The sequence below is a fragment of the Crinia signifera genome, chromosome 19, assembly GCF_055691185.1.
Source record: "Crinia signifera chromosome 19, ASM5569118v1, whole genome shotgun sequence".
Taxonomy (NCBI): Eukaryota; Metazoa; Chordata; class Amphibia; order Anura; family Myobatrachidae; genus Crinia; species Crinia signifera.
The window spans coordinates 137,152,297-137,180,231 of record NC_139226.1 but is presented as its reverse complement, the minus strand read 5'-3'; the positions used below and the strand labels follow the sequence as shown (position 1 = coordinate 137,180,231).

The following is a 27,935-nucleotide window of genomic DNA, read 5'->3' as shown; positions in this document are numbered from 1 at the left end:
ACCGTGCCTATGTCCCTCTGACACTGATAAGGTTACACACCACTAAGCTGAGGTGCCATGTGCTGTGGGCGAGGACTATGGGTATATCCTCTGTGCCAGGAGGGTATAACACCGTGCCTATGTCCCTCTGACACTGATAAGGTTACACACCACTAAGCTGTGGTACCATGTGCTGTGGGCGAGGACTATGGGTATATCCTCTGTGCCAGGAGGGTATAACACCCTGCCTATGTCCCTCTGACACTGATAAGGTTACACACCACTAAGCTGAGGTGCCATGTGCTGTGGGCGAGGACTATGGGTATATCCTCTGTGCCAGGAAGGTATAACACCGTGCCTATGTCCCTCTGACACTGATAAGGTTACACACCACTAAGCTGTGGTACCATGTGCTGTGGGCGAGGACTATGGGTATATCCTCTGTGCCAGGAAGGTATAACATCGTGCCTATGTCCCTCTGACACTGATAAGGTTACACACCACTAAGCTGTGGTACCATGTGCTGTGGGCGAGGACTATGGGTATATCCTCTGTGCCAGGAGGGTATAACACCGTGCCTATGTCCCTCTGACACCGATAAGGTTACACACCACTAAGCTGTGGTACCATGTGCTGTGGGTGAGGACTATGGGTATATCCTCTGTGCCAGGAAGGTATAACACCGTGCCTATGTCCCTCTGACACCGATAAGGTTACACACCACTAAGCTGTGGTACCATGTGCTGTGGGTGAGGACTATGGGTATATCCTCTGTGCCAGGAAGGTATAACACCGTGCCTATGTCCCTCTGACACCGATAAGGTTACACACCACTAAGCTGTGGTACCATGTGCTGTGGGTGCGTACTATGGGTATATCCTCTGTGCTAGGAGGGTATAACATCGTGCCTATGTCCCTCTGACACTGATAAGGTTACACACCACTAAGCTGTGGTACCATGTGCTGTGGGTGCGTACTATGGGTATATCCTCTGTGCCAGGAAGGTATAACACCGTGCCTATGTCCCTCTGACACTGATAAGGTTACACACCACTAAGCTGTGGTACCATGTGCTGTGGGCGAGGACTATGGGTATATCCTCTGTGCCAGGAAGGTATAACACCGTGCCTATGTCCCTCTGACACTGATAAGGTTACACACCACTAAGCTGAGGTGCCATGTGCTGTGGGCGAGGACTATGGGTATATCCTCTGTGCCAGGAGGGTATAACACCGTGCCTATGTCCCTCTGACACTGATAAGGTTACACACCACTAAGCTGTGGTGCCATGTGCTGTGGGCGAGGACTATGGGTATATCCTCTGTGCCAGGAAGGTATAACACCGTGCCTATGTCCCTCTGACACTGATAAGGTTACACACCACTAAGCTGTGGTACCATGTGCTGTGGGTGCGTACTATGGGTATATCCTCTGTGCCAGGAGGGTATAACACCGTGCCTATGTCCCTCTGACACTGATAAGGTTACACACCACTAAGCTGTGGTACCATGTGCTGTGGGCGAGGACTATGGGTATATCCTCTGTGCCAGGAAGGTATAACACCGTGCCTATGTCCCTCTGACACTGATAAGGTTACACACCACTAAGCTGAGGTGCCATGTGCTGTGGGCGAGGACTATGGGTATATCCTCTGTGCCAGGAAGGTATAACATCGTGCCTATGTCCCTCTGACACTGATAAGGTTACCCACCACTAAGCTGTGGTACCATGTGCTGTGGGCGAGGACTATGGGTATATCCTCTGTGCCAGGAAGGTATAACACCGTGCCTATGTCCCTCTGACACTGATAAGGTTACACACCACTAAGCTGAGGTGCCATGTGCTGTGGGCGAGGACTATGGGTATATCCTCTGTGCCAGGAAGGTATAACACCGTGCCTATGTCCCTCTGACACTGATAAGGTTACACACCACTAAGCTGAGGTGCCATGTGCTGTGGGTGCGTACTATGGGTATATCCTCTGTGCCAGGAAGGTATAACACCGTGCCTATGTCCCTCTGACACTGATAAGGTTACACACCACTAAGCTGTGGTACCATGTGCTGTGGGTGCGTACTATGGGTATATCCTCTGTGCCAGGAAGGTATAACACCGTGCCTATGTCCCTCTGACACTGATAAGGTTACACACCACTAAGCTGTGGTACCATGTGCTGTGGGCGAGGACTATGGGTATATCCTCTGTGCCAGGAAGGTATAACACCCTGCCTATGTCCCTCTGACACTGATAAGGTTACACACCACTAAGCTGTGGTACCATGTGCTGTGGGCGAGGACTATGGGTATATCCTCTGTGCCAGGAAGGTATAACATCGTGCCTATGTCCCTCTGACACTGATAAGGTTACACACCACTAAGCTGTGGTACCATGTGCTGTGGGTGCGTACTATGGGTATATCCTCTGTGCCAGGAAGGTATAACACCGTGCCTATGTCCCTCTGACACTGATAAGGTTACACACCACTAAGCTGTGGTACCATGTGCTGTGGGCGAGGACTATGGGTATATCCTCTGTGCCAGGAAGGTATAACACCGTGCCTATGTCCCTCTGACACTGATAAGGTTACACACCACTAAGCTGAGGTGCCATGTGCTGTGGGCGAGGACTATGGGTATATCCTCTGTGCCAGGAGGGTATAACGCCGTGCCTATGTCCCTCTGACACTGATAAGGTTACACACCACTAAGCTGAGGTGCCATGTGCTGTGGGTGCGTACTATGGGTATATCCTCTGTGCCAGGAAGGTATAACACCGTGCCTATGTCCCCCTGACACTGATAAGGTTACACACCACTAAGCTGAGGTGCCATGTGCTGTGGGCGAGGACTATGGGTATATCCTCTGTGCCAGGAAGGTATAACATCGTGCCTATGTCCCTCTGACACTGATAAGGTTACCCACCACTAAGCTGAGGTGCCATGTGCTGTGGGCGAGGACTATGGGTATATCCTCTGTGCCAGGAAGGTATAACATCGTGCCTATGTCCCCCTGACACTGATAAGGTTACACACCACTAAGCTGAGGTGCCATGTGCTGTGGGCGAGGACTATGGGTATATCCTCTGTGCCAGGAAGGTATAACACCCTGCCTATGTCCCCCTGACACTGATAAGGTTACACACCACTAAGCTGTGGTACCATGTGCTGTGGGCGAGGACTATGGGTATATCCTCTGTGCCAGGAAGGTATAACATCGTGCCTATGTCCCCCTGACACTGATAAGGTTACACACCACTAAGCTGTGGTACCATGTGCTGTGGGTGCGTACTATGGGTATATCCTCTGTGCCAGGAGGGTATAACATCGTGCCTATGTCCCTCTGACACTGATAAGGTTACACACCACTAAGCTGTGGTACCATGTGCTGTGGGCGAGGACTATGGGTATATCCTCTGTGCCAGGAAGGTATAACATCGTGCCTATGTCCCTCTGACACTGATAAGGTTACACACCACTAAGCTGTGGTACCATGTGCTGTGGGCGAGGACTATGGGTATATCCTCTGTGCCAGGAAGGTATAACATCGTGCCTATGTCCCTCTGACACTGATAAGGTTACACACCACTAAGCTGTGGTACCATGTGCTGTGGGCGAGGACTATGGGTATATCCTCTGTGCCAGGAAGGTATAACACCGTGCCTATGTCCCCCTGACACTGATAAGGTCACACACCACTAAGCTAAGGCCTGAGGTGTCACATATCAGGAGACATCAGGAATAGCAGCACCTCTCCCCATCCATATCGGGACTGTGGCTCTGTGGCTGGTAGAATGAGGCAGGATGGATAGTAATAATACTGTGTGTGTGTGTGTGTGTGTGTGTGTGTGTGTATATATATATATATATATATATATATATATATATATATGCAGCCATTTTGTGGGCAGAGCTCTGTGTGCAGTGACATCACTAGCCGCTGGCAGTACACAATATGGCTGCCTGCACTCTGTGCGTAGTGACGTCACTAGCCGCTGGCAGTACATAATATGGCTGCCTGTGCTCTTTGCGTAGTGACGTCACTAGCCACAGGCAGTGCACAATATGGCAGCCCACACTGTGCATAATGACGTCACTAGCCGCTGGCAGTACACAATATGGCTTCCCGCGCTCTGTGCGTAGTGACATCACTAGACGCCGGCAGTACACAATATGGCTGCCCGCTCTCTGTGCGCAGTGACATTACTAGCCACTGGCAGTACACAATATGGCTGTCTGTGCTCTGCTACCTGTCACCTATATATGAGGTGTACACCCTATATGCGTACTACATATGCATTCCTCCTTCTAGTAATGGGTATAGGTGGCTGTCACCCGTGTCCCTCTCTGCTACCTGTCACCTATATATAAGGTGTACACCCGATATGCGTACTACATATGCATTCCTCCCCCTAGTAATGGGTATAGGTGACTGTCACCCATGTCCTTCTCTGCTACCTGTCACCTATATATAAGGTGTACACCCGATATGCGTACTACATATGCGTTCTTCCTTCTAGTAATGGGTATAGGTGACTGTCACCCGTGTCCCTCTCTGCCACCTGTCACCTATATATGAGGTGTACACCCGATATGTGTACTACATATGCGTTCCTCCCCCTAGTAATGGATATAGTTGGCTGTCACCCGTGTCCTTCTCTGCTACCTGTCACCTATATATGAGGTGTACACCCGATATACGTACTACATATGCGTTCCTCCTCCTAGTAATGGTTATAGGTGACTGTCACCCGTGTCCCTCTCTGCTACCTGTCACCTATATATGAGGTGTACACCCGACATGCGTCCTACATATGTGTTCCTCCTCCTAGTAATGGGTATAGGTGACTGTCCCCCGTGTCCCTCTCTGCTACCTGTCACATATATATGAGGTTTACACCCGATATGTGTACTACATATGCGTTCCTCCTAGTAATGGGTATAGGTGACTGTCACCCGTGTCCCTCTCTGCTACCTGTCACTTATATATGAGGTGTACACCCGATATACGTACTACATATGCGTTCCTCCTCCTAGTAATGGGTATAGGTGACTGTCACCCGTGTCCCTCTCTGCTACCTGTCACCTATATATGAGGTGTACACCCGATATACGTACTACATATGCATTCCTCCTTCTAGTAATGGGTATAGGTGGCTGTCACCCGTGTCCCTCTCTGCTACCTGTCACCTATATATGAGGTGTACACCCGATATATGTACTACATATGCGTTCCTCCTAGTAATTGGTATAGGTGTCTGTCACCCGTGTCCCTCTCTGCTACCTGTCACCTATATATGAGGTGCACATCCGATATACGTACTACATATGCGTTCCTCCTTCTAGTAATGGGTATAGGTGACTGTCACCCGTGTCCCTCTCTGCTACCTGTCACCTATATATGAGGTGTACATCCGATATACGTACTACATATGCGTTCCTCCTTCTAGTAATGGGTATAGGTGACTGTCACCCGTGTCCCTCTCTGCTACCTGTCACCTATATATGAGGTGTACACCCGATATACGTACTACATATGCGTTCCTCCTTCTAGTAATGGGTATAGGTGGCTGTCACCCATGTCCCTCTCTGCTACCTGTCACCTATATATGAGGTGTACAACCGATATACGTACTACATATGCGTTCCTCCTCCTAGTAATGGGTATAGGTGGCTGTAACCCGTGTCCCTCTCTGCTATCTGTCACCTATATATGAGGTTTACACCCGATATACGTACTACATATGCGTTCCTCCTCCTAGTAATGGGTATAGGTGACTGTCACCTGTGTCCCTCTCTGCTACCTGTCACCTATATATGAGGTGTACACCCGATATGCGTACTACATATGCGTTCCTCCTCCTAGTAATGGGTATAGGTGACTGTCACCCGTGTCCCTCTCTGCTACCTGTCACCTATATATGAGGTGCACATCCGATATACATACTACATATGCGTTCCTCCTAGTAATGGGTATAGGTGACTGTCACCCGTGTCCCTCTCTGCTACCTGTCACCTATATATGAGGTGTACACCCGATATGCGTACTACATATGCGTTCCTCCTCCTAGTAATGGGTATAGGTGACTGTCACCCGTGTCCCTCTCTGCTACCTGTCACCTATATATGAGGTGCACACCCGATATGCGTTCCTCCTCCTAGTAATGGGTATAGGTGACTGTCACCCGTGTCCCTCTCTGCTACCTGTCACCTATATATGAGGTGCACATCCGATATTTGTACTACATATGCGTTCCTCCGCCTAGTAATGGGTATAGGTGACTGTCACCCGTGTCCCTCTCTGCTACCTGTCACCTATATATGAGGTGTACAACCGATATACGTACTACATATGTGTTCCTCCTCCTAGTAATGGGTATAGGTGACTGTCACCCGTGTTCCTCTCTGCTACCTGTCACCTATATATGAGGTGCACGCCCGATATACGTACTACATATGCGTTCCTCCTCCTAGTAATGGGTATAGGTGACTGTCACCCGTGTCCCTCTCTGCTACCTGTTACCTATATATGAGGTGTACAACCGATATACGTACTACATATGTGTTCCTCCTCCTAGTAATGGGTATAGGTGACTGTCACCCGTGTTCCTCTCTGCTACCTGTCACCTATATATGAGGTGCACGCCCGATATACGTACTACATATGCGTTCCTCCTCCTAGTAATGGGTATAGGTGACTGTCACCCGTGTCCCTCTCTGCTACCTGTCACCTATATATGAGGTGTACAACCGATATACGTACTACATATGTGTTCCTCCTCCTAGTAATGGGTATAGGTGACTGTCACCCGTGTTCCTCTCTGCTACCTGTCACCTATATATGAGGTGCACGCCCGATATACGTACTACATATGCGTTCCTCCTCCTAGTAATGGGTATAGGTGACTGTCACCCGTGTCCCTCTCTGCTACCTGTCACCTATATATGAGGTGTACAACCGATATGTGTACTACATATGCGTTCCTCCTTCTAGTAATGGGTATAGGTGACTGTCACCCGTGTCCCTCTCTGCTACCTGTCACCTATATATGAGGTGTACAACCGATATACGTACTACATATGTGTTCCTCCTCCTAGTAATGGGTATAGGTGACTGTCACCCGTGTCCCTCTCTGCTACCTGTCACCTATATATGAGGTGTACAACCGATATACGTACTACATATGTGTTCCTACTCCTAGTAATGGGTATAGGTGACTGTCACCCGTGTCCCTCTCTGCTACCTGTCACCTATATATGAGGTGTACACCCGATATACGTACTACATATGCGTTCCTAGTAATGGGTATAGGTGACTGTCACCCGTGTCCCCCTCTGCTACCTGTCACCTATATATGAGGTGTACACCCGATATACGTACTACATATGCGTTCCTCCTCCTAGTAATGGGTATAGGTGAATGTCACCCGTGTCCCTCTCTGCTACCTGTCACCTATATATGAGGTGTACACCCGATATGTGTACTACATATGTGTTCCTCCTCCTAGTAATTGGTATAGGTGACTGTCACCCGTGTCCCTCTCTGCTACCTGTCACCTATATATGAGGTGTACAACCGATATACGTACTACATATGTGTTCCTCCTCCTAGTAATGGGTATAGGTGACTGTCAACCGTGTCCCTCTCTGCTACCTGTCACATATGAGGTGTACACCCGATATGTGTACTACATATGCGTTCCTCCTGCTAGTAATGGGTATAGGTGACTGTCACCCGTGTCCCTCTCTGCTACCTGTCACCTATATATGAGGTGCACACCCGATATGCGTACTACATATGCGTTCCTCCTTCTAGTAATGGGTATAGGTGACTGTCACCCGTGTCCCTCTCTGCTACCTGTCACCTATATATGAGGTGTACACCCGATATACGTACTACATATGCGTTCCTCCTCCTAGTAATGGGTATAGGTGACTGTCACCCGTGTCCCTCTCTGCTACCTGTCACATATATATGAGGTGTACACCCGATATACGTACTACATATGCATTCCTCCCCCTAGTAATGGGTATAGGTGACTGTCACCCGTGTCCCTCTCTGCTACCTGTCACCTATATATGAGGTGTACACCCGATATGCGTACTACATATGCGTTCCTCCTCCTAGTAATGGGTATAGGTGACTGTCACCCGTGTCCCTCTCTGCTACCTGTCACCTATATATGAGGTGCACATCCGATATACATACTACATATGCGTTCCTCCTAGTAATGGGTATAGGTGACTGTCACCCGTGTCCCTCTCTGCTACCTGTCACCTATATATGAGGTGTACACCCGATATGCGTACTACATATGCGTTCCTCCTCCTAGTAATGGGTATAGGTGACTGTCACCCGTGTCCCTCTCTGCTACCTGTCACCTATATATGAGGTGCACACCCGATATGCGTTCCTCCTCCTAGTAATGGGTATAGGTGACTGTCACCCGTGTCCCTCTCTGCTACCTGTCACCTATATATGAGGTGCACATCCGATATTTGTACTACATATGCGTTCCTCCGCCTAGTAATGGGTATAGGTGACTGTCACCCGTGTCCCTCTCTGCTACCTGTCACCTATATATGAGGTGTACAACCGATATACGTACTACATATGTGTTCCTCCTCCTAGTAATGGGTATAGGTGACTGTCACCCGTGTTCCTCTCTGCTACCTGTCACCTATATATGAGGTGTACACCCGATATACGTACTACATATGCGCTCCTCCTTCTAGTAATGGGTATAGGTGACTGTCACCCGTGTCCCTCTCTGCTACCTGTCACCTATATATGAGGTGCATCCCCCGGGAGAGCGATGAGTCAGCGACTAAAGTCTGTTGGTGACACCAGCGAGGAATTGCTGTCATATTGCAGAGACGGTCCTGTTACCAGCAACAGCAGAGGACGGACCCTCCGCACACGGATGCTATGCAGGAGCTGCTCTGTAATATTACATGTATGTAGTGATATAAATGGGATGAGACTCGCTGCTGTTCCCAGTAGCAATAAAGCCGATTCCAGCTGTCATTTAACATTAAGGTTTGAATAAATGGCGGCTAGATTCTGGTTGCTATGGGCAATGTCACCACTTTCTTTTTCTTTTTCAGAAGGTTTGGTATATCATTCCCTGTAGTACAGTGGCCAATGTTGTGCTGTAACCCACATCAATCAGGTATGTCTGCTTTCTCTTGTCTGATTACATTGGTCAAAAGTAAAGTATAGGATTGCCATGGGCTACAGGCTGTGTAATGTGTGTGTTTGTGTGTGTGTGTGTGTGTATGCGTGCATGGGGGGGTGGAAAGATACATAGAGATATAACCCTGTACTGACCCAATCTTGTGGTTCCATGGCTGCTAGTGTGTTCTGTACAAATGTCATAGTGTAATGATAATCTGCGCCTGCTACTGATCCCATAGCCGCCCCACACCTACAGCTACAACGTGAACTGTGTGGGGTCCTGAGGACCGAGTTTGAGAACCACTGCTATAATGGAAAAGTAATAATGTGTTCCCTGGATTATTCTTTCCTTGAATGTCAGGAAAGTATAAGTGAGTTGCTCTCCGGATGCCTCCATATTTCCGTGACTGCACGTCCCGCACATTGATCCATACTGAGCCAGGAAGAATACTAAGATGTCACTGTGATACTACTTTCAGACCACAAATGCCGTGTCGCACACGGGATTAGGACACGGGTCCCATCCCCTGAGCAACACGGCATATGCAGTCTGAAAGTTCCGACACCAACACGGCATATTGCCGAGTCGGTGACGTCACATTGGGTGGAGCTGGGTGGGCGGCGCGTCATCGGGGGCTCTGGAGGAGGCAGTACTTGGAGCTGACAGTGCTGCCTCCTCCATACTGTGAACGGGACACGGGTCGCTCGACCCATGCACCCGTTCACACTGCACTTGACACGGGTCATAGCCGTGTTCAACCCTGGTCAATACCAGGGTTGAACACCCGTGTTGCTCGACCTGTGGTGGCCTTTTGTTTTCAGACCGCACCTTGACCCGTGTTGGGGCCGCAAAAACACGGCAATAACCCGGGTCTAGAGTGTGGTCTGAAAGCGGTATTATAGACCACTTGTTCCCATCCCCAACAGTTATGTCAGCGCCGGAGGCTGTGCACAGAATGGAGCAACACTTACATTTCCCTGTAGGGCGCCATCTAATGACCGACGGCACACAAAACACTTTATCCCCCCATAGAGGTGAGGAGCAGCATTAGCCTTGCACTATACAATGACTAATTCTCCATTCTCTCTCCTCTCCATAGAGTTTGCCTTACAGACCTCATAATGGTGAACGCCAACAGCACAGACAGCGGCAGCGCAAGCTGCAGTAGCACAGAGAACTCCAAGGAAAGCTCCCGATGCTCCACTCCCGTCCTAGACGTAGAGCGACATGAGCGGCTGCGGGATAAAATGCGTCGGCGCATTGAAGCTGGAGACAAGTGGTTCTCACTGGAGTTTTTCCCACCACGTACGGCCAGCGGCGCCGTAAACTTACTCTCCAGGTGGGTGGCGCATACAAGACTATGTATGACAACATAGAGGGTATTATGACATCACACCGGCGCAGGAATGGCCCAAATGCGACTTCACCAGCCCCTACTGTTACCTTGTCCTGTCTCACGTGTGTCTCAGGGTGTTACTGTTACCTTGTCCTGTCTATATGTGTGACGTCTGTCCCGCGTGTGTCTCAGGATGTTACTGTTACCTTGTCCTGTATGTGTGATGTCTGTCTCGCATGTGTCTCAGGATGTTACTGAGGGTATGTGTGACATCTGTCTCGCATGTGTCTCAGGATGTCACTCATGTTCCCGTGCATCTCACACGATGTCATGTTGCAGGTTTGACCGCATGGGATCTGGAGGTCCCCTCTTCATAGACGTGACCTGGCACCCTGCCGGAGACCCTGGTTCTGACAAGGACACCTCCTCCATGGTCATTGCCAGTACAGCTGTCAACTTCTGTGGGCTGGAGACCATCCTGCACATGACCTGCTGTCACCAGGCCAAGGAGGAGATCACAAAGCATCTTCAGAAGGCAAAACACCTTGGCCTGAAGAATATAATGGCTCTCAGAGGGGGTAGGAGCACACAATCCTGTAGTCTATATAATAAAATCTACTGCTGATAGAAATTATGTCAACACGTTGGAATGTAATGACCTCTAATGTGGAGAGCACGATCACATGACCTAATAAGAGCTGGAGCATTATACCATGGCACAGTATGAACAGGGGGCACTGTAATGTGGCATAATGTAAACGGGGCATTGTAATGTGTAGGGAACTACAATGTAACCTAATAAGAGTTGTGACACTATAGTGTGGCATAGTAGGTACTGGGGCACTATAATGTAACCTACTAAGAGTAGGTACTGAGGCACTGTAATGTTGCACAGTATGGACAGGGGTCACTGTAATGTGGCATAATGTAAACGGGGCATTGTAATGTGTAGGGAACTACAATGTAACCTAATAAGAGTTGTGACACTATAGTGTGGCATAGTAGGTACTGGGGCACTATAATGTAACCTACTAAGAGTAGGTACTGAGGCACTGTAATGTGGCACAGTATGGACAGGGGGCACTGTAATGTGGCATAATGTAAACGGGGCATTGTAATGTGTAGGAAACTACAATGTAACCTAATAAGAGTTGTGACACTATAGTGTGGCATAGTAGGTACTGGGGCACTATAATGTAACCTACTAAGAGTAGGTACTGGGGAACTGTAATGTGGCACAGTATGGACAGGGGGCACTGTAAATGTGACATCACGTAAACTAGGGCAATACTATGGGGCATAACATGAATAAATGCTGTGGTGAGGTGTGTATAGAAGTACTGGGACAGGAAATACTTCAATATGCTGCTAAGGAACCCATAAAGCTCCAGAGGGCAATGCAGAGGGGTGACTGAGATGTAGTACCCACCTCTAGAGGGCAGTGCACACAGGTGAGTAGTGCGGAGTGTCCACCTCTAGAGGGCAGTGCACACAGGTGATTGGTGCATAGTGTCCACATCTAGAGGGCAGTGCACACAGGTGATTGGTGCATAGTGTCCACATCTAGAGGGCAGTGCACACAGGTGATTGGTGCGGAGTGTCCACCTCTAGAGGGCAGTGCACACAGGTGATTGGTGCGGAGTGTCCACCTCTAGAGGGCAGTGCATACAGGTGATTGGTGCGGAGTGTCCACCTTTAGAGGGCAGTGCATACAGGTGATTGGTGCGGAGTGTCCACCTCTAGAGGGCAGTGCATACAGGTGATTGGTGCGTAGTGTCCACCTCTAGAGGGCAGTGCACACAGGTGATTGGTGCGTAGTGTCCACCTCTAGAGGGCAGTGCATACAGGTGATTGGTGCGTAGTGTCCACCTCTAGAGGGCAGTGCATACTGGTGACTAGTGCAGAGCGTCCACCTCTAGAGGGCAGTGCATACAGGTGATTGGTGCGTAGTGTCCACCTCTAGAGGGCAGTCCACACAGGTGATTGGTGCATAGTGTCCACCTCTAGAGGGCAGTGCATACAGGTGATTGGTGCGTAGTGTCCACCTCTAGAGGGCAGTGCATACAGGTGATTGGTGCGGAGTGTCCACCTCTAGAGGGCAGTGCACACAGGTGATTGGTGCATAGTGTTCACATCTAGAGGGCAGTGCATACAGGTGATTGGTGCATAGTGTCCACCTCTAGAGGGCAGTGCATACAGGTGATTGGTGCATAGTGTCCACCTCTAGAGGGCAGTGCATACAGGTGATTGGTGCGGAGTGTCCACCTCTAGAGGGCAGTGCACACAGGTGATTGGTGCATAGTGTCCACCTCTACAGGGCAATGCATACAGGAGATTGGTGCGGAGCGCCCACCCATAGGGGGCAGTGCATACAGGAGATTGGTGTGGAGCGCCCACCTATAGGGGGCAGTGCATACAGGGGATTGGTGCATGGCGTCCACATGTAGGGGGCACTTGTCCCACAGCCAGTATCACTAGGGGACAGAGACACCCTTTGGTGGCCGGCAGAGGTCCACGTTGCGTAGCTCCAGCACTTTCCTTCTATTGGGACCTTGTGTCTCTTTAATAACTGGCCTCTTTGTTCCATGGTAGATCCTATCGGTGAGGAGTGGGAGGAAGAAGCCGAAGGGTTTAACTATGCGGTAGATCTGGTGAAGCATATCCGCCAGGAGTTTGACGACTACTTTGACATCTGCGTTGCAGGTAATGAATGCGTTTCATCCACTTCCTGCCTGGACAGGTTGCTGGTGATAAAGGGATTATGGTGTGACGTGTACGTTGTGTCTCTGACCAGGTTACCCCAAAGGTCACCCCGAGGCCGAGAGCTACCAGCAGGATCTCCTGCACCTGAAAGAGAAGGTGGTCGCTGGTGCCGACTTCATTATCACTCAGCTCTTCTTCCGCTCTGCAACGTTCTTACAGTTTCTGGCGGATTGCAGAGCAATCGGCATCACCTGCCCCATCTTGCCGGGTATCTTTCCTATTCAGGTGAGCGCTTCGCCCTAGAACAGGGCTCCGACCTCATTTACATGTAAAAGTGGAAAGTAACATTCCCATGAAGTCTGCTTGTATAATTACCCAGAAGTCCATTGTTTGCCTTCTGCTATCCCATATGCCTCTATCTAGATCCATTGTTCTCCTGCTAACCCAAATAAGGTGCGATAATTCCCGACATTATATCCTCATTAGGACCGTGCAGAGGTCTGGAGAGGAGTCATGACAGATAGTAGAGAAATAGAACGTAGCGTCCGGCATTCGCATATCGTCATCCAGCATTCGCACATTGTCGCTCAGCGCCTGGCATTCGCACATCACCATCCAGCATTCGTACATTGTCGCACAGCGTCTAGCATTCGCACATTGTCGCACAGCGTCTGGCATTCGCACATCACCATCCAGCATTCGCACATTGTCGCACAGCGTCTGGCGTTCACACATTGTTGCGCAGCGTCTGGCATTCGCACATCACCATCCAGCATTCGCACATTGTTGCGCAGCGTCTGGCATTCGCACATTGTCGCTCAGCGCCTGGCATTCGCACATCACCATCCAGCATTCGTACATTGTCGCACAGCGTCTAGCATTCGCACATTGTCGCACAGCGTCTGGCATTCGCACATCACCATCCAGCATTCGCACATTGTCGCACAGCGTCTGGCGTTCACACATTGTTGCGCAGCGTCTGGCATTCGCACATCACCATCCAGCATTCGCACATTGTTGCGCAGCGTCTGGCATTCGCACATTGTCGCTCAGCGCCTGGCATTTGCACATCACCATCCAGCATTCGCACATTGTCGCACAGCGTCTGGCATTCGCACATTGTTGCGCAGCGTCTGGCATTCATACATCACCATCCAGCATTCGCACATTGTTGCGCAGCGTCTGGCATTCGCGCATTGTCGCTCAGCGCCTGGCATTTGCACAATGTCGCGCAGCGTCTGGCATTCGCACATCATTATCCAGCATTCGCACATTGTCGCGCAGCGTCTGGCATTCGCACATTGTCGCCCAGCGTCTGGCATTCGTACATCACCATCCAGCATTCGCATATTGTTGCGCAACGTCTGGCATTCGCACATTGTCGCGCAGCGCCTGGCCTTTGCACATTGTCGCGCAGCGTCTGGCATTCGCACATCACCATCCAGCATTCTCACATTGTCGCGCAGCGTCTGGCATTCGCACATTGTCGCGCAGGGTCTGGCATTCGCACATTGTCGCGCAGCGTCTGGCATTCGCACATTGTTGCGCAGCGTCTGGCATTCGCACATTGTCACGCAGCCTCTGGCATTCGCACATTGCCGCGTAGCGTCTGGCATTCGCACATTGTCGCGCAGCGTCTGGCATTCGCACATTGTCGCGCAGCGTCTGGCATTCGTACATTGTCGCGCAGCGCCTTGCATTCGCACATTGTCGCGCAGCATCTGGCATTTGCACATTGTCGCGCAGCGTCTGGCATTTGCACATTGTCGCGCAGCGTCTGGCATTCGCACATTGTCGTGCATGTGTGTGTAAGATAGCATGCATTTCCTCCTACATAACCTCCTAGGTTACACTTTCAGAGCTTGCTTAGTTGTATGGGAATTGCAGGCACAAATTGCGCAGGGGGAGGGACATTGCGCTGAGCAAGCTGATCTGGCCGTGTCTCATAGCGGTAGTAGGTAGTGCTGACTACGCAGCGCACCATGCCACTTCTGGTCGGACATATAGAAGAAGCTAATCATTGGACACATCATTTCATGCACTTTTGAAGCCTTGCACTTTGAAAGCAGCTGGGCACTTTACTTGGACGCACCTGCACTTTTCCTGGGGACATGTACAAACCAAGCCATCTGCGGTGGTGCTGCAGACTTACTATGGAAGTAAAGCCCACCGCAGCCCGTTTATATGGTGAGATAAATTGTCCATCATTAAATGTCTCCTTGAAAGTGTGATTTCATCTGACAAGTGTATACCAAGTATATGAATTTATTTCATTTTTCGTTTTCAAAATTGAATAAACCTGGGGTAATGTAACCAATCAGAGCTTAGCTGTCCCTTTCTAGAATGCAATCGAAAAAATGCTGGCTAAAATCTGATCAATTGCTACTGGCAACAACACCACTTGTCCCCCCGGTAATCTTCCGGACAATCATGGCGGATCTGAGGCTGGCTGTGATTGGACTGGCTGCCTATGGTCCCCTGTGCCCGTGTAACGCTTGCACATGTGCGGGAGCAGTTCTGCTATTGGGTGACTGTATTCTCCTCCCACAGGGCTATTGCTCCTCCCCCTGCGCCCGCGTAATGCTTGCACATGTGCGGGAGCAGTGCTGCTATTGGATGACTGTATTGTCCTCCCACAGAGCTATTGCCCCTCCCCCTGCGCCCGTGTAACGCTTGCACATGTGCGGGAGCAGTGCTGCTATTGGATGACTGTATTGTCCTCCCACGGGGCTATTGCTCCTCCCCCTGCGCCCGCGTAACGCTTGCACATGTGCGGGAGCAGTGCTGCTATTGGATGACTGTATTGTCCTCCCACAGAGCTATTGCCCCTCCCCCTGCGCCCGTGTAACGCTTGCACATGTGCGGGAGCAGTGCTGCTATTGGATGACTGTATTGTCCTCCCACGGGGCTATTGCCCCTCCCCCTGCGCCCGTGTAACGCTTGCACATGTGCGGGAGCAGTTCTGCTATTGGGTGACTGTATTCTCCTCCCTCGGGGCAATTGCTCCTCCCCCTGTGTCCGTGTAATGCTTGCACTTGTGCCGGAGCAGTTCTGCTATTGGATGATGACTGTATTCACCTCCCACAGGACTATTGCTCCTCCCCCTACGCCTGTGTAACGCTTGCACATGTGCGGGAGCAGTTCTGCTATTGGGTGACTGTATTCTCCTCCCTCGGGGCAATTGCTCCTCCCCCTGTGTCCGTGTAATGCTTGCACTTGTGCGGGAGCAGTTCTGCTATTGGATGATGACTGTATTCACCTCCCACAGGACTATTGCTCCTCCCCCTACGCCTGTGTAATGCTTGCACATGTGCGGGAGCAGTTCTGCTATTGGGTGACTGTATTCTCCTCCCTCGGGGCAATTGCTCCTCCCCCTGTGTCTGTGTAATGCTTGCACTTGTGCGGGAGCAGTGCTGCTATTGGATGATGACTGTATTCACCTCCCACAGGACTATTGCTCCTCCCCCTACGCCCGTGTAACGCTTGCACATGTGCGGGAGCAGTTCTGCTATTGGGTGACTGTATTCTCCTCCCTCGGGGCAATTGCTCCTCCCCCTGTGTCCGTGTAATGCTTGCACTTGTGCGGGAGCAGTTCTGCTATTGGATGATGACTGTATTCACCTCCCACAGGACTATTGCTCCTCCCCCTACGCCCGTGTAACGCTTGCACATGTGCGGGAGAAGTTCTGCTATTGGGTGACTGTATTCTCCTCCTTTGGGGCAATTGCTCCTCCCCCTGCGCCCGTGTAACGCTTGCACATGTGCGGGAGCAGTGTTGCTATTGGATGATGACTGTATTCACCTCCCACAGGACTATTGCTCCTCCCCCTACGCCTGTGTAACGCTTGCACATGTGCGGGAGCAGTTCTGCTATTGGGTGACTGTATTCTCCTCCCTCGGGGCAATTGCTCCTCCCCCTGTGTCCGTGTAATGCTTGCACTTGTGCGGGAGCAGTTCTGCTATTGGATGATGACTGTATTCACCTCCCACAGGACTATTGCTCCTCCCCCTACGCCTGTGTAATGCTTGCACTTGTGCGGGAGCAGTGCTGCTATTGGGTGACTGTATTCTCCTCCCACAGGACTATTGCTCCTCCCCCTACGCCTGTGTAACGCTTGCACTTGTGTGGGAGCAGTGCTGCTATTGGGTGATTGTATTCTCCTCCCACAGGGGTATTGCTCCTCCCCCTGCGCCCGTGTAATGCTTTCACATGTGCGGGAGCAGTTCTACTATATGGTGACTGTATTCTACTCCTACAGGGCTATTGCTCCTCCCCCTGTGCCCGTGTAACGCTTGCACATGTGCGGGAGCAGTGCTGCTATTGGATGACAACTGTATTCTCCTCCCACAGGGCTATTGCCCCTGCCCCTGCGCCCCGTGTAACGCTTGCACATGTGCGGGAGCAGTTCTGCTATTGCGTGACTGTATTCTCCTCCCACGAGGCTATTGCTCCTCCCCCTGCTCCCGTGTAACGCTTGCACATGTGCGGGAGCAGTGCTGCTATTGGCTGACTGTATTCTCCTCCCACAGGGCTATTGCTCCTTGCGACAGCTGGTGAAACTCTCCAAACTTGAAGTACCACAAGAAATAAAGGACGTTATCGAGCCCATTAAGGACAATGATGCCGCCATAAGGAATTACGGCATTGACCTGGCAGTGTCTATGTGCCGGGAGCTGCTGGACAGCGGGCTGGTGCATGGGCTGCACATATATACGCTGAATCGGGAGGTGGCCACTATTGATGTATTACGGCGCTTGGGAATGTGGCAGGAAGATCCGAGGTGGGTGATAGTTGTGTGCTGGGGTCATCCTTGTCCCTGCCTGCTGTATTTGGGAAACCTGTAGTAAGGCAGGCAACCGGCTGCTCTAGTACAATGCTGCTTGGGATGTCAAGTGGCCGCCCGCTGGGTGTCCTGACCGAAACATCAACCAGCATACCAGTAAGTGTGTATACTGAATAGGGCCCTCCGTGGGCATGTCTGTCCGGTGTGTACCCAGCCTTCGTATTTACACATCAAAATTAATTAAATGTTTTTAAGTGTATAAAAATTTACCAGCCTCCTGTCCCATCCCACCATGTGTCCCTCCAGCCTCCTGTCTCCCCATGTGTCTCTCCAGCCTCCTGACTCCCCCCACCCCCATGTATCTCTCCAGCCCCCTGACACCCCCCCATGTGTGTGTCTCCAGCCTCCTGACCCCCTTCTCCAGCCTCCTAACCACCCCATGTGTGTTTCTCCAGCCTCCCGACCCACATGTGTCTCTTCAGCCTCTTGTCCCCCCATGTGTGTCTTCCCAGCCTCCTGACCCCCCATGTGTGTCTTTCCAGTCTCCTGACTCCCCCCCCATGTGTCTCTTCAGCCTCCTGACTTACTTCACGTGTGTCTCTCCAGCCTCCTGACCCACCCCATGTGTGTCTCTCCAGCCTCCTGACCCCCCCCCATGTGTGTCTCTCCAGCCTCCTGTACACCCATGTGTGTCTCTTCAGCCTTCTGTCCCCCCCATGTGTTTCTCCAGCCCCCATATGTCCCTCCCCCCTTGTGTTTCTCCAGCCTCGTGTCCCGTCCCTGTCCCCCCATGTGTCTCTCCAGCCTCATGCCGCCCCCCCCCCCCCCCCCACACACACACACACACATATCCTCCTTACCTGTTACCGGTGTGGTTCGTAGTCCTCCTGCCTCTGCAGTAGAAGACATTGCAGATTGGGATCCATCCACACATATTGGCGATGGCACAAACCTTATTAATTTTTTAACAGGTTGTCTTGTGGTTGAGTGTCCCTTGTTGCTGATTGCTGAAGATTTGTGTTATTCTCCCATCAGGCGACCGCTGCCCTGGGCTGTGAGTGCTCATCCTAAGAGGAGAGTGGAAGACGTCCGCCCAATCTTCTGGGCCTCTCGTCCAAAGAGCTACATCCACAGGACTCAGGAGTGGGACGATTTCCCCAATGGACGCTGGTATGTCTCGTAGTCAAGAGAACCTCAGCTGGCCACACAGGAAATGTACACAGACACTTACGGGAATTTTTATGTTTTGTCCTTGCACAGGGGTAACTCTTCTTCTCCGGCCTTCGGGGAGCTGAAGGACTATTACCTCTTCTACCTGAAGAGCAAATCCGCCCGCGGTCAGTTACTGAAGATGTGGGGTGAGGAGCTGAGCAATGAGGAAAGTGTGTTCGAGGTGTTCACCAGCTACATAACCGGAAACCCCAACTGCAAAGGCCAAAAAGTAAGTTCTGTCTTGGTAAAGTCATTTCTCTTACACATTATTAGACCCTGTCCTACCCGTCAGCAGGTGCCCCGAGCTCTTACCTGGTATCCCTTTGCTGTGCTTGCAGGTGACTTGTCTACCTTGGAACGATGACCCATTAGCACAAGAGACCAATCTGCTGAAGGACGAGCTGGAGAAAGTGAATAAAAGAGGAATCCTGACCATTAACTCCCAGCCTAATGTCAATGGAAAACCTTCCACGGACCCTATAGTTGGCTGGGGGCCTAGCCGCGGTTACGTCTTTCAGAAGGTATGGAAGCCACTATACTGCACAACCTGTTCCGGCTATGTGCTTGCCGATATGGAATACCGGGGATGCCGGAACCCTATACAATTGGACCAGTGTATGTGTGTGGTCACGTATGTGCAGCTGGCCCATGTGTCATCCGTATATAGAATAATATATTACAGGAGACAGATTGGTATACACTAAGCTGATAAATCGAACACATCTGGGTCTGTATGCCGATGATAGAATTGTAGTGTACAATCCTGGGGTGGGGGATCACATCTAGGATTTAGTCCAAGGAGTCTAGTTACAACAGGTTGTACTTGATGGACCTTACCTACTATGTTCCAGTGTGTAGTCGCTGGGTGATGTCATTGCTATTACTATGTTCCATTGTGTATTCTGGGTGATATCACTGCTATTACTATGTCCTCTGTGTTGTTGCTGGGTGATATCACTGCTATTACTATATCCTCTGTGTAGTTGCTGGGTGATATCACTGCTATTACTATATCCTTTGTGTAGTTGCTGGGTGATATCACTGCTATTACTATGTTCTCTGTAGTTGCTGGGTGATAGCACTGCTATTACTATGTTCTCTGTGTAGTTGCTGGGTGAAATCACTGCTATTACTATGTCCTCTGTGTAGTTGCTGGGTGATATCACTTATATTACTATATCATCTGTGTTGTTGCTGGGTGAAATCACTGCTATTACTATGTCCTCTGTGTTGTTGCTGGGTGATATCACTGCTATTACTATATCCTTTGTGTAGTTGCTGGGTGATATCACTGCTATTACTATGTCCTCTGTGTTGTTGCTGGGTGATAGCACTGCTATTACTATGTTCTCTGTGTAGTTGCTGGGTGATATCACTGCTATTACTATGTCCTCTGTGTTGTTGCTGGGTGATATCACTGCTATTACTATGTCCTCTGTGTTGTTGCTGGGTGATATCACTGCTATTACTATATCCTTTGTGTAGTTGCTGGGTGATATCACTGCTATTACTATGTCCTCTGTGTTGTTGCTGGGTGATAGCACTGCTATTACTATGTTCTCTGTGTAGTTGCTGGGTGATATCACTGCTATTACTATGTCCTCTGTGTAGTTGCTGGGTGATATCACTGCTATTACTATGTCCTCTGTGTTGTTGCTGGGTGATATCACTGCTATTACTATATCCTTTGTGTAGTTGCTGGGTGATATCACTGCTATTACTATATCCTCTGTGTTGTTGCTGGGTGATAGCACTGCTATTACTATGTTCTCTGTGTAGTTGCTGGGTGATATCACTGCTATTACTATGTCCTCTGTGTAGTTGCTGGGTGATATCACTGCTATTACTATGTCCTCTGTGTTGTTGCTGGGTGAAATCACTGCTATTACTATGTTCTCTGTGTAGTGTCAGGGTTATATCACTGCTATTACTATGTCCTCTGTGTTGTTGCTGGGTGACATCACTGCTATTACTATGTCCTCTGTGTAGTTGCTGGGTGATATCACTGCTATTACTATGTCCTCTGTGTAGTTGCTGGGTGATATCACTGCTATTACTATGTTCTCTGTGTAGTTGCTGGGTGATATCACTGCTATTACTATGTCCTCTGTGTTGTTGCTGGGTGATATCACTGCTATTACTATGTTCCAGTGTGTAGTCGCTGGGTGATGTCATTGCTATTACTATGTTCCATTGTGTATTCTGGGTGATATCACTGCTATTACTATATCCTCTGTGTAGTTGCTGGGTGATATCACTGCTATTACTATATCCTTTGTGTAGTTGCTGGGTGATATCACTGCTATTACTATGTCCTCTGTGTTGTTGCTGGGTGATAGCACTGCTATTACTATGTTCTCTGTGTAGTTGCTGGGTGATATCACTGCTATTACTATGTCCTCTGTGTAGTTGCTGGGTGATATCACTGCTATTACTATGTCCTCTGTGTTGTTGCTGGGTGAAATCACTGCTATTACTATGTTCTCTGTGTAGTGTCAGGGTTATATCACTGCTATTACTATGTCCTCTGTGTTGTTGCTGGGTGACATCACTGCTATTACTATGTCCTCTGTGTAGTTGCTGGGTGATATCACTGCTATTACTATGTCCTCTGTGTAGTTGCTGGGTGATATCACTGCTATTACTATGTTCTCTGTGTAGTTGCTGGGTGATATCACTGCTATTACTATGTCCTCTGTGTTGTTGCTGGGTGATATCACTGCTATTACTATGTCCTCTGTGTAGTTGCTGGGTGATATCACTGCTATTACTATGTCCTCTCTGTTGTTGCTGGGTGATATCACTGCTATTACTATGTCCTCTGTGTAGTTGCTGGGTGACATCACTGCTATTACTATGTCCTCTCTGTAGTTGCTGGGTGACATCACTGCTATTACTATGTTCTCTGTAGTTGCTGGGTGACATCACTGCTATTACTATGTCCTCTCTGTAGTTGCTGGGTGACATCACTGCTATTACTATGTTCTCTGTAGTTGCTGGGTGACATCACTGCTATTACTATGTCCTCTCTGTAGTTGCTGGGTGACATCACTGCTATTACTATGTTCTCTGTAGTTGCTGGGTGACATCACTGCTATTACTATGTCCTCTCTGTAGTTGCTGGGTGACATCACTGCTATTACTATGTCCTCTCTGTAGTTGCTGGGTGATATCACTGCTATTACTATGTCCTCTGTGTTGTTGCTGGGTGACATCACTGCTATTACTATGTTCTCTGTGTAGTTGCTGGTTGACATCACTGCTATTACTATGTTCTCTGTGTAGTTGCTGGGTGATATCACTGCTATTACTATGTTCTCTGTAGTTGCTGGGTGATATCACTGCTATTACTATGTCCTCTGTGTAGTTGCTGGGTGATATCACTGCTATTACTATGTCCTCTGTGTAGTTGCTGGGTGACATCACTGCTATTACTATGTTCTCTGTAGTTGCTGGGTGACATCACTGCTATTACTATGTCCTCTCTGTAGTTGCTGGGTGATATCACTGCTATTACTATGTCCTCTGTGTTGTTGCTGGGTGATATCACTGCTATTACTATGTTCTCTGTAGTTGCTGGGTGATATCACTTATATTACTATGTCCTCTGTGTTGTTGCAGGGTGATATCACTGCTATTACTATGTTCCATTGTGTAGTTGCTGGGTGATATCACTTATATTACTATGTCCTCTGTGTTGTTGCAGGGTGATATCACTGCTATTACTATGTTCTCTGTAGTTGCTGGGTGATATCACTGCTATTACTATGTTCTCTGTAGTTGCTGGGTGATATCACTGCTATTACTATGTTCTCTGTAGTTGCTGGGTGATATCACTGCTATTACTATGTCCTCTGTGTAGTTGCTGGGTGACATCACTGCTATTACTATGTTCTCTGTAGTTGCTGGGTGACATCACTGCTATTACTATGTTCTCTGTAGTTGCTGGGTGATATCACTGCTATTACTATGTTCTCTGTAGTTGCTGGGTGACATCACTGCTATTACTATGTTCTCTGTAGTTGCTGGGTGACATCACTGCTATTACTATGTCCTCTGTGTAGTCTGGGTGATATCACTGCTATTACTATGTCCTCTGTGTTGTTGCTGGGTGACATCACTGCTATTACTATGTTCTCTGTGTAGTTGCTGGTTGACATCACTGCTATTACTATGTTCTCTGTGTAGTTGCTGGGTGATATCACTGCTATTACTATGTTCTCTGTAGTTGCTGGGTGATATCACTGCTATTACTATGTCCTCTGTGTAGTTGCTGGGTGACATCACTGCTATTACATGTCCTCTGTGTAGTTGCTGGGTGACATCACTGCTATTACTATGTTCTCTGTAGTTGCTGGGTGACATCACTGCTATTACTATGTCCTCTGTAGTTGCTGGGTGACATCACGGCTATTACTATGTTCTCTGTAGTTGCTGGGTGACATCACGGCTATTACTATGTTCTCTGTAGTTGCTGGGTGACATCACTGCTATTACTATGTTCTCTGTAGTTGCTGGGTGACATCACTGCTATTACATGTCCTCTGTGTACAGGCGTATCTGGAGTTCTTCACATCCAGCGAGATGGTTACTGCCCTTATCAAAGTCCTGAAGAGATATGAGCCTCGTGTGAACTATCATATAGTGAATGTGCAGGTGAGTTATCTGTGCATTGTGTGCACCTTGTTACTGCCACGTCAGCGGGGACCCAGCGTGGTATCATAGTGCCCCATATACATCGCCTTATGTCCCTCTAACAGCCGGAACTTTCCCTGTATCGGCTTACTGTGCCCAGCACCGGGTACACAGGTGGGGGCAGAGGGAGGCACAGCCATGGCTACCAGACTGGGGGATCCCTGTATGTATCTGGCAGCTTAGACCCCCCATGTGCAGTAGCTGCTTCCATTAGTTGCTGATTATGTAGCACAGTTTGGGGGTCTCCTGTATACATCCCTAAGGGACCAGTGACACCAATAAGATACAGTTCAGTTGAATTGGGGAAAGATGTTCAATGATGTATGTAACGTTCTCATTTGCTCCAGGGTAAGAACATTACGAATTCCGCGGACATGCAGCCGAACGCCGTAACGTGGGGAATATTTCCTGGGCGGGAAATCATCCAGCCTACGGTGGTGGATCCTGTCAGCTTTATGTATTGGAAGGTAAATAATGGGTTCTACCGAATTGATCGCGTGATGATCACAGACACTGAATGTTAGCGGCACACTATGGGTCCAATAAGTCACTGGGCAAATGGTGGCACTATTCCACCCCCCCCCCCTCTGTTATTGGGGCATTGCGTACACACCACAACGCTTGGTTATGCGTGGTACAACCATGTACAGTGTGTAGAAGCCTGTTGCGTGGTAGGGTAGTTGCTACGTGTAATATCTGTGGCCTTTTCTGCAGGATGAAGCCTTTGCCTTGTGGATCGAGCAGTGGGCGAAGCTGTACGAGGAGGAATCTCCGTCCCGAATGATCATTCAGTACATCCACGATAACTATTTCTTGGTGAACCTGGTGGACAATGACTTTCCCCTGGAGAACTGTCTGTGGCAGGTCATTGAGGACACCTTCCAAGAACACGATAATCCCACGGAGCAATGACAGACAGTGTCCTGCTGCTAATACCCACTACCTCGTGAAATATGGAACCGACCAGTGCCACCAGTCCCCCTCCCCCACTGAGGTGGGACATGGCACAGCAATGGACATCCATGCAATGGCCTCCGCACCTACTCCTGACTCTCATGTTATGTCCTCAGGATACAGTGTGGCTTCTGTGGAACTGGGACACATGAATAGATTTATAGATAGGTGAAGGTAACTGTCACAGTTTCTATTACTATATTATAGGGGCTTATTTTCTGCAAACCTATGTGTTGTCTCTGCCCTCTGTGTGGCTGGGTTTCTGGTAACTATATAACCATCACAGCCTGGCTGACCGACCACGTGCCCCCATGGCAAGGACACTGCTTAGGGGTGACTGAATACGTGTACCCCAGAGCAGACCGCACTCGTGTACCAGCAGTCTTGCAGCAAAATGTATTTATTAGGATGTTTTGTTTCGGTCACAGACTCCCAGCGTAAATGAGGATATGTCTGTGCTTTCCTGCTGAGCGGGGGGGTAGCAGTATGGAAGGTAAGGGTTGTCCATTTGTGTGCATCAGTCCATATACCATAGTGACCTTATGATGTAAGCTTCTGGAGGGAAAGGTATCTTTATATATATATTTTTTAACATGTTTTGTACAACATAATATAGCTGAAAGTTGTGACTTGAATGTAGGCCTTGGTGAAATGCGTGCTTTATGTGTAGGCATTGGTGAAACGGCTGCATACTGTGCTGGGTAGGCCTTGGTGAAACGCGTGCCTACTGTGCTGGGTAGGCCTTGGTGAAACGCGTGCCTACTGTGCTGGGTAGATCTGGTCAAAACACGTGCATACTGTGCTGGGTAGGTCTTGGCGAAACGCGTGCAAACTGTGTCGGCCCGATCTTGGTGAAATGCGTGCCTACTATGCTGGGTGGGCCTTTGTGAAACATGCCTATTGCTAACACTAAGAGAGAGGAATTCGGTTTAGTAGAGTAGCCCACAGGTGTCGGATAATCGTCTTTGCCATTTTTGTTTCCACCCTCTGTAGATGTGTGAGGGAATGTACACAAGCATTGGAATAGGCCGTAATGTGCACAGTCAGCCACCACAGGAATGTTTGGCAGCATTGTATGCATAATTTAAAAGTGACCCCCCCCCCCAAATAATGCTAAATAGTGGGGTATCTGGGTCATAGGCCAACCCTACTTAGGTACATAGTCAACAGGTCAAACCCATATGGCTCACACACATAGGATCTACAGTTGCAAAAGGTCGATATGCTATGACTCAACAGGAGCAAATGGCCAGCGTGACAATGGTTGTGTCATGGTTTATTTATAAAAATTAGATAATATACATTTATTTTTTATTTTTCACATTCTACCATCCACATGGACCACGAATAGGAATAGTAACCTGCCAGGCGTGGTGGGCGAGCGTGGTACACTTGTTGGGGTGTTATTGTGAAAAAAAATGGTTAAAAACCCAAACTTTAAAAAAAATTATTATCAACCTTTTTGTTTCAACCATTTTTATGTTGACCTAACTACCCTGTGGCCCTGTTGACCATGTACATGTCGCCAATTCTTGGTTGACCCATCCCCAGTGTCAGAGTAAAGGCCCCCATACACTGGGCCAATCTGTCCTCAGGACAATTCGGACCAGTTTGCCCAGAGCTTCCCGGGAGGCTCACATGCGATCTGGCACTTGTGCCATTTCTATGCATGTAATACTTCTGGGAAGATGCTGCGGGGGGCGGGCAGCGGGGTCCAGCCAGCTGGTGGTGGTGGTGGCGGTTCATCCGAGCAGCGGCGGCTGGGAGCTATAGTTTAGGCAATTTTTTTTGGGCAGCGGGGCGGGATGTGAATGCTGAAATTTTTAAATGACTAGACGGACACTGATTGGCTGAGAGAATTCTCTCAGCCAATCAACGTCCGGCCAGTCATTTCAAATTATTCAGTAGCCGCATCCCACCGCAGGCAAAATGTGGCTACAAGATCCGAACCCAGCCCCCGCCGTCGGACGAACCCTGCTGCCCGCCAGTATGAGTTGCCCGCCCCTCGTCACCACCACCACCAGCTGGCCGGATCCTGCTGCCCGCCGCACGCGGAGGGGGAGGTCAGGTGGTCGGACAGCCAGCAGTTTTGACCACCAGCTCAGGTCCAATGCGCACAGGACCGCACATCGGAACTGAGGGGGCATCAAACTGAGCTGATTTGGGTCAATTTCACGTTCCAATTTGTCTAAATCAGCTCAGTGTATGGGCACCTTTAGGATTGCATCACACTCTTCTATACACTTCATACTACACATACATTGTATCGTGGATAAACAGTGACCCCTACAGGCAATAAGCAGTAACACCCGCCACGGATCATGTAGCGCTACTGCCTTGTGGCCCAGTGTGGGGGCATAACCTGTGTCGCCGCTCTGATGTAGGGGCGCAGATCGTGTCGGATAAATCATGTTTTTGTTATTTGATGGAAAACTGATGTAATGGGGAAAATTTGGGATACGATTTAATGAGAAGTTTCTACAAATAAATGTGTGAAGAGATTTTATTTTATTTGGCTGTTTGTGAATTTACTTTCATCTGCGCTAATTATCCAGCTCTGCCGACCGTCAGTAAATTTACTGTCCATATCTCAGTCCATCACTAAGGCACACGGATGCAGGATGGATCTGAGATCACATGGTATCCCTTCTGGGCACCATAATGTGCTGAGTGTCAGTAAATAATGTCAGGTCACAGAGGAGGCCGCCTGGTCTAGCCCAGGCTACAGGTGATGAATCTGCACTGCAGAACTCTTCTTCTTCATCCTCATCATCCTTCTGGAGAAGTGAAGGTTGTTTGGCAGATGGCATCAGGATTGGGGCACATGGTGGGAATCCTCTTCTTCATCACTGGTGGAGTCCATGGTCTTCCTCTGGAGGATGGAGAATTCCCTGTGCTGCCTGGACGTCGGAAGTTCCATGCCCATGTAGAGGGCATGGAACTTTGAGCTGAAAGATAGTGACTTTCAGCTCAAAGTCGCCCAGTGTGTATGGGCCTTAAGTATAATCACACAGCGATGGTTTCCAGTGTAATAATGATGTAAGTGTAATACCTCCTTCTGGCCAATAGATGTCAGTATCCCACACTACACCATATAC

General features: G+C 49.3%; 1 protein-coding gene across 2 annotated transcripts in view; it reads left to right on the top strand.

Annotated features, from left to right (window-relative positions):
- Positions 1-27,348, top strand: part of MTHFR (methylenetetrahydrofolate reductase) — a 37,288-nt gene extending 9,940 nt beyond the window's left edge. The window contains exons 2-13 of one of the 2 annotated variants that reach the window (XM_083163461.1): positions 9,083-9,147; positions 10,253-10,492; positions 10,829-11,067; positions 13,082-13,192; positions 13,284-13,477; positions 17,723-17,973; positions 19,012-19,146; positions 19,237-19,417; positions 19,527-19,709; positions 23,743-23,844; positions 24,231-24,350; positions 24,598-27,348. In XM_083163461.1, coding sequence (XP_083019587.1) covers positions 10,275-10,492; positions 10,829-11,067; positions 13,082-13,192; positions 13,284-13,477; positions 17,723-17,973; positions 19,012-19,146; positions 19,237-19,417; positions 19,527-19,709; positions 23,743-23,844; positions 24,231-24,350; positions 24,598-24,795 — 1,932 coding nt within the window. In that variant the 5' untranslated portion in view covers positions 9,083-9,147; positions 10,253-10,274 and the 3' untranslated portion in view covers positions 24,796-27,348. The remainder of the gene's footprint in view (positions 1-9,082; positions 9,148-10,252; positions 10,493-10,828; positions 11,068-13,081; positions 13,193-13,283; positions 13,478-17,722; positions 17,974-19,011; positions 19,147-19,236; positions 19,418-19,526; positions 19,710-23,742; positions 23,845-24,230; positions 24,351-24,597) is intronic. The other variant, XM_083163460.1, reaches the window with a different exon arrangement.
- The last annotated feature ends 587 nt before the right edge of the window (positions 27,349-27,935 follow it).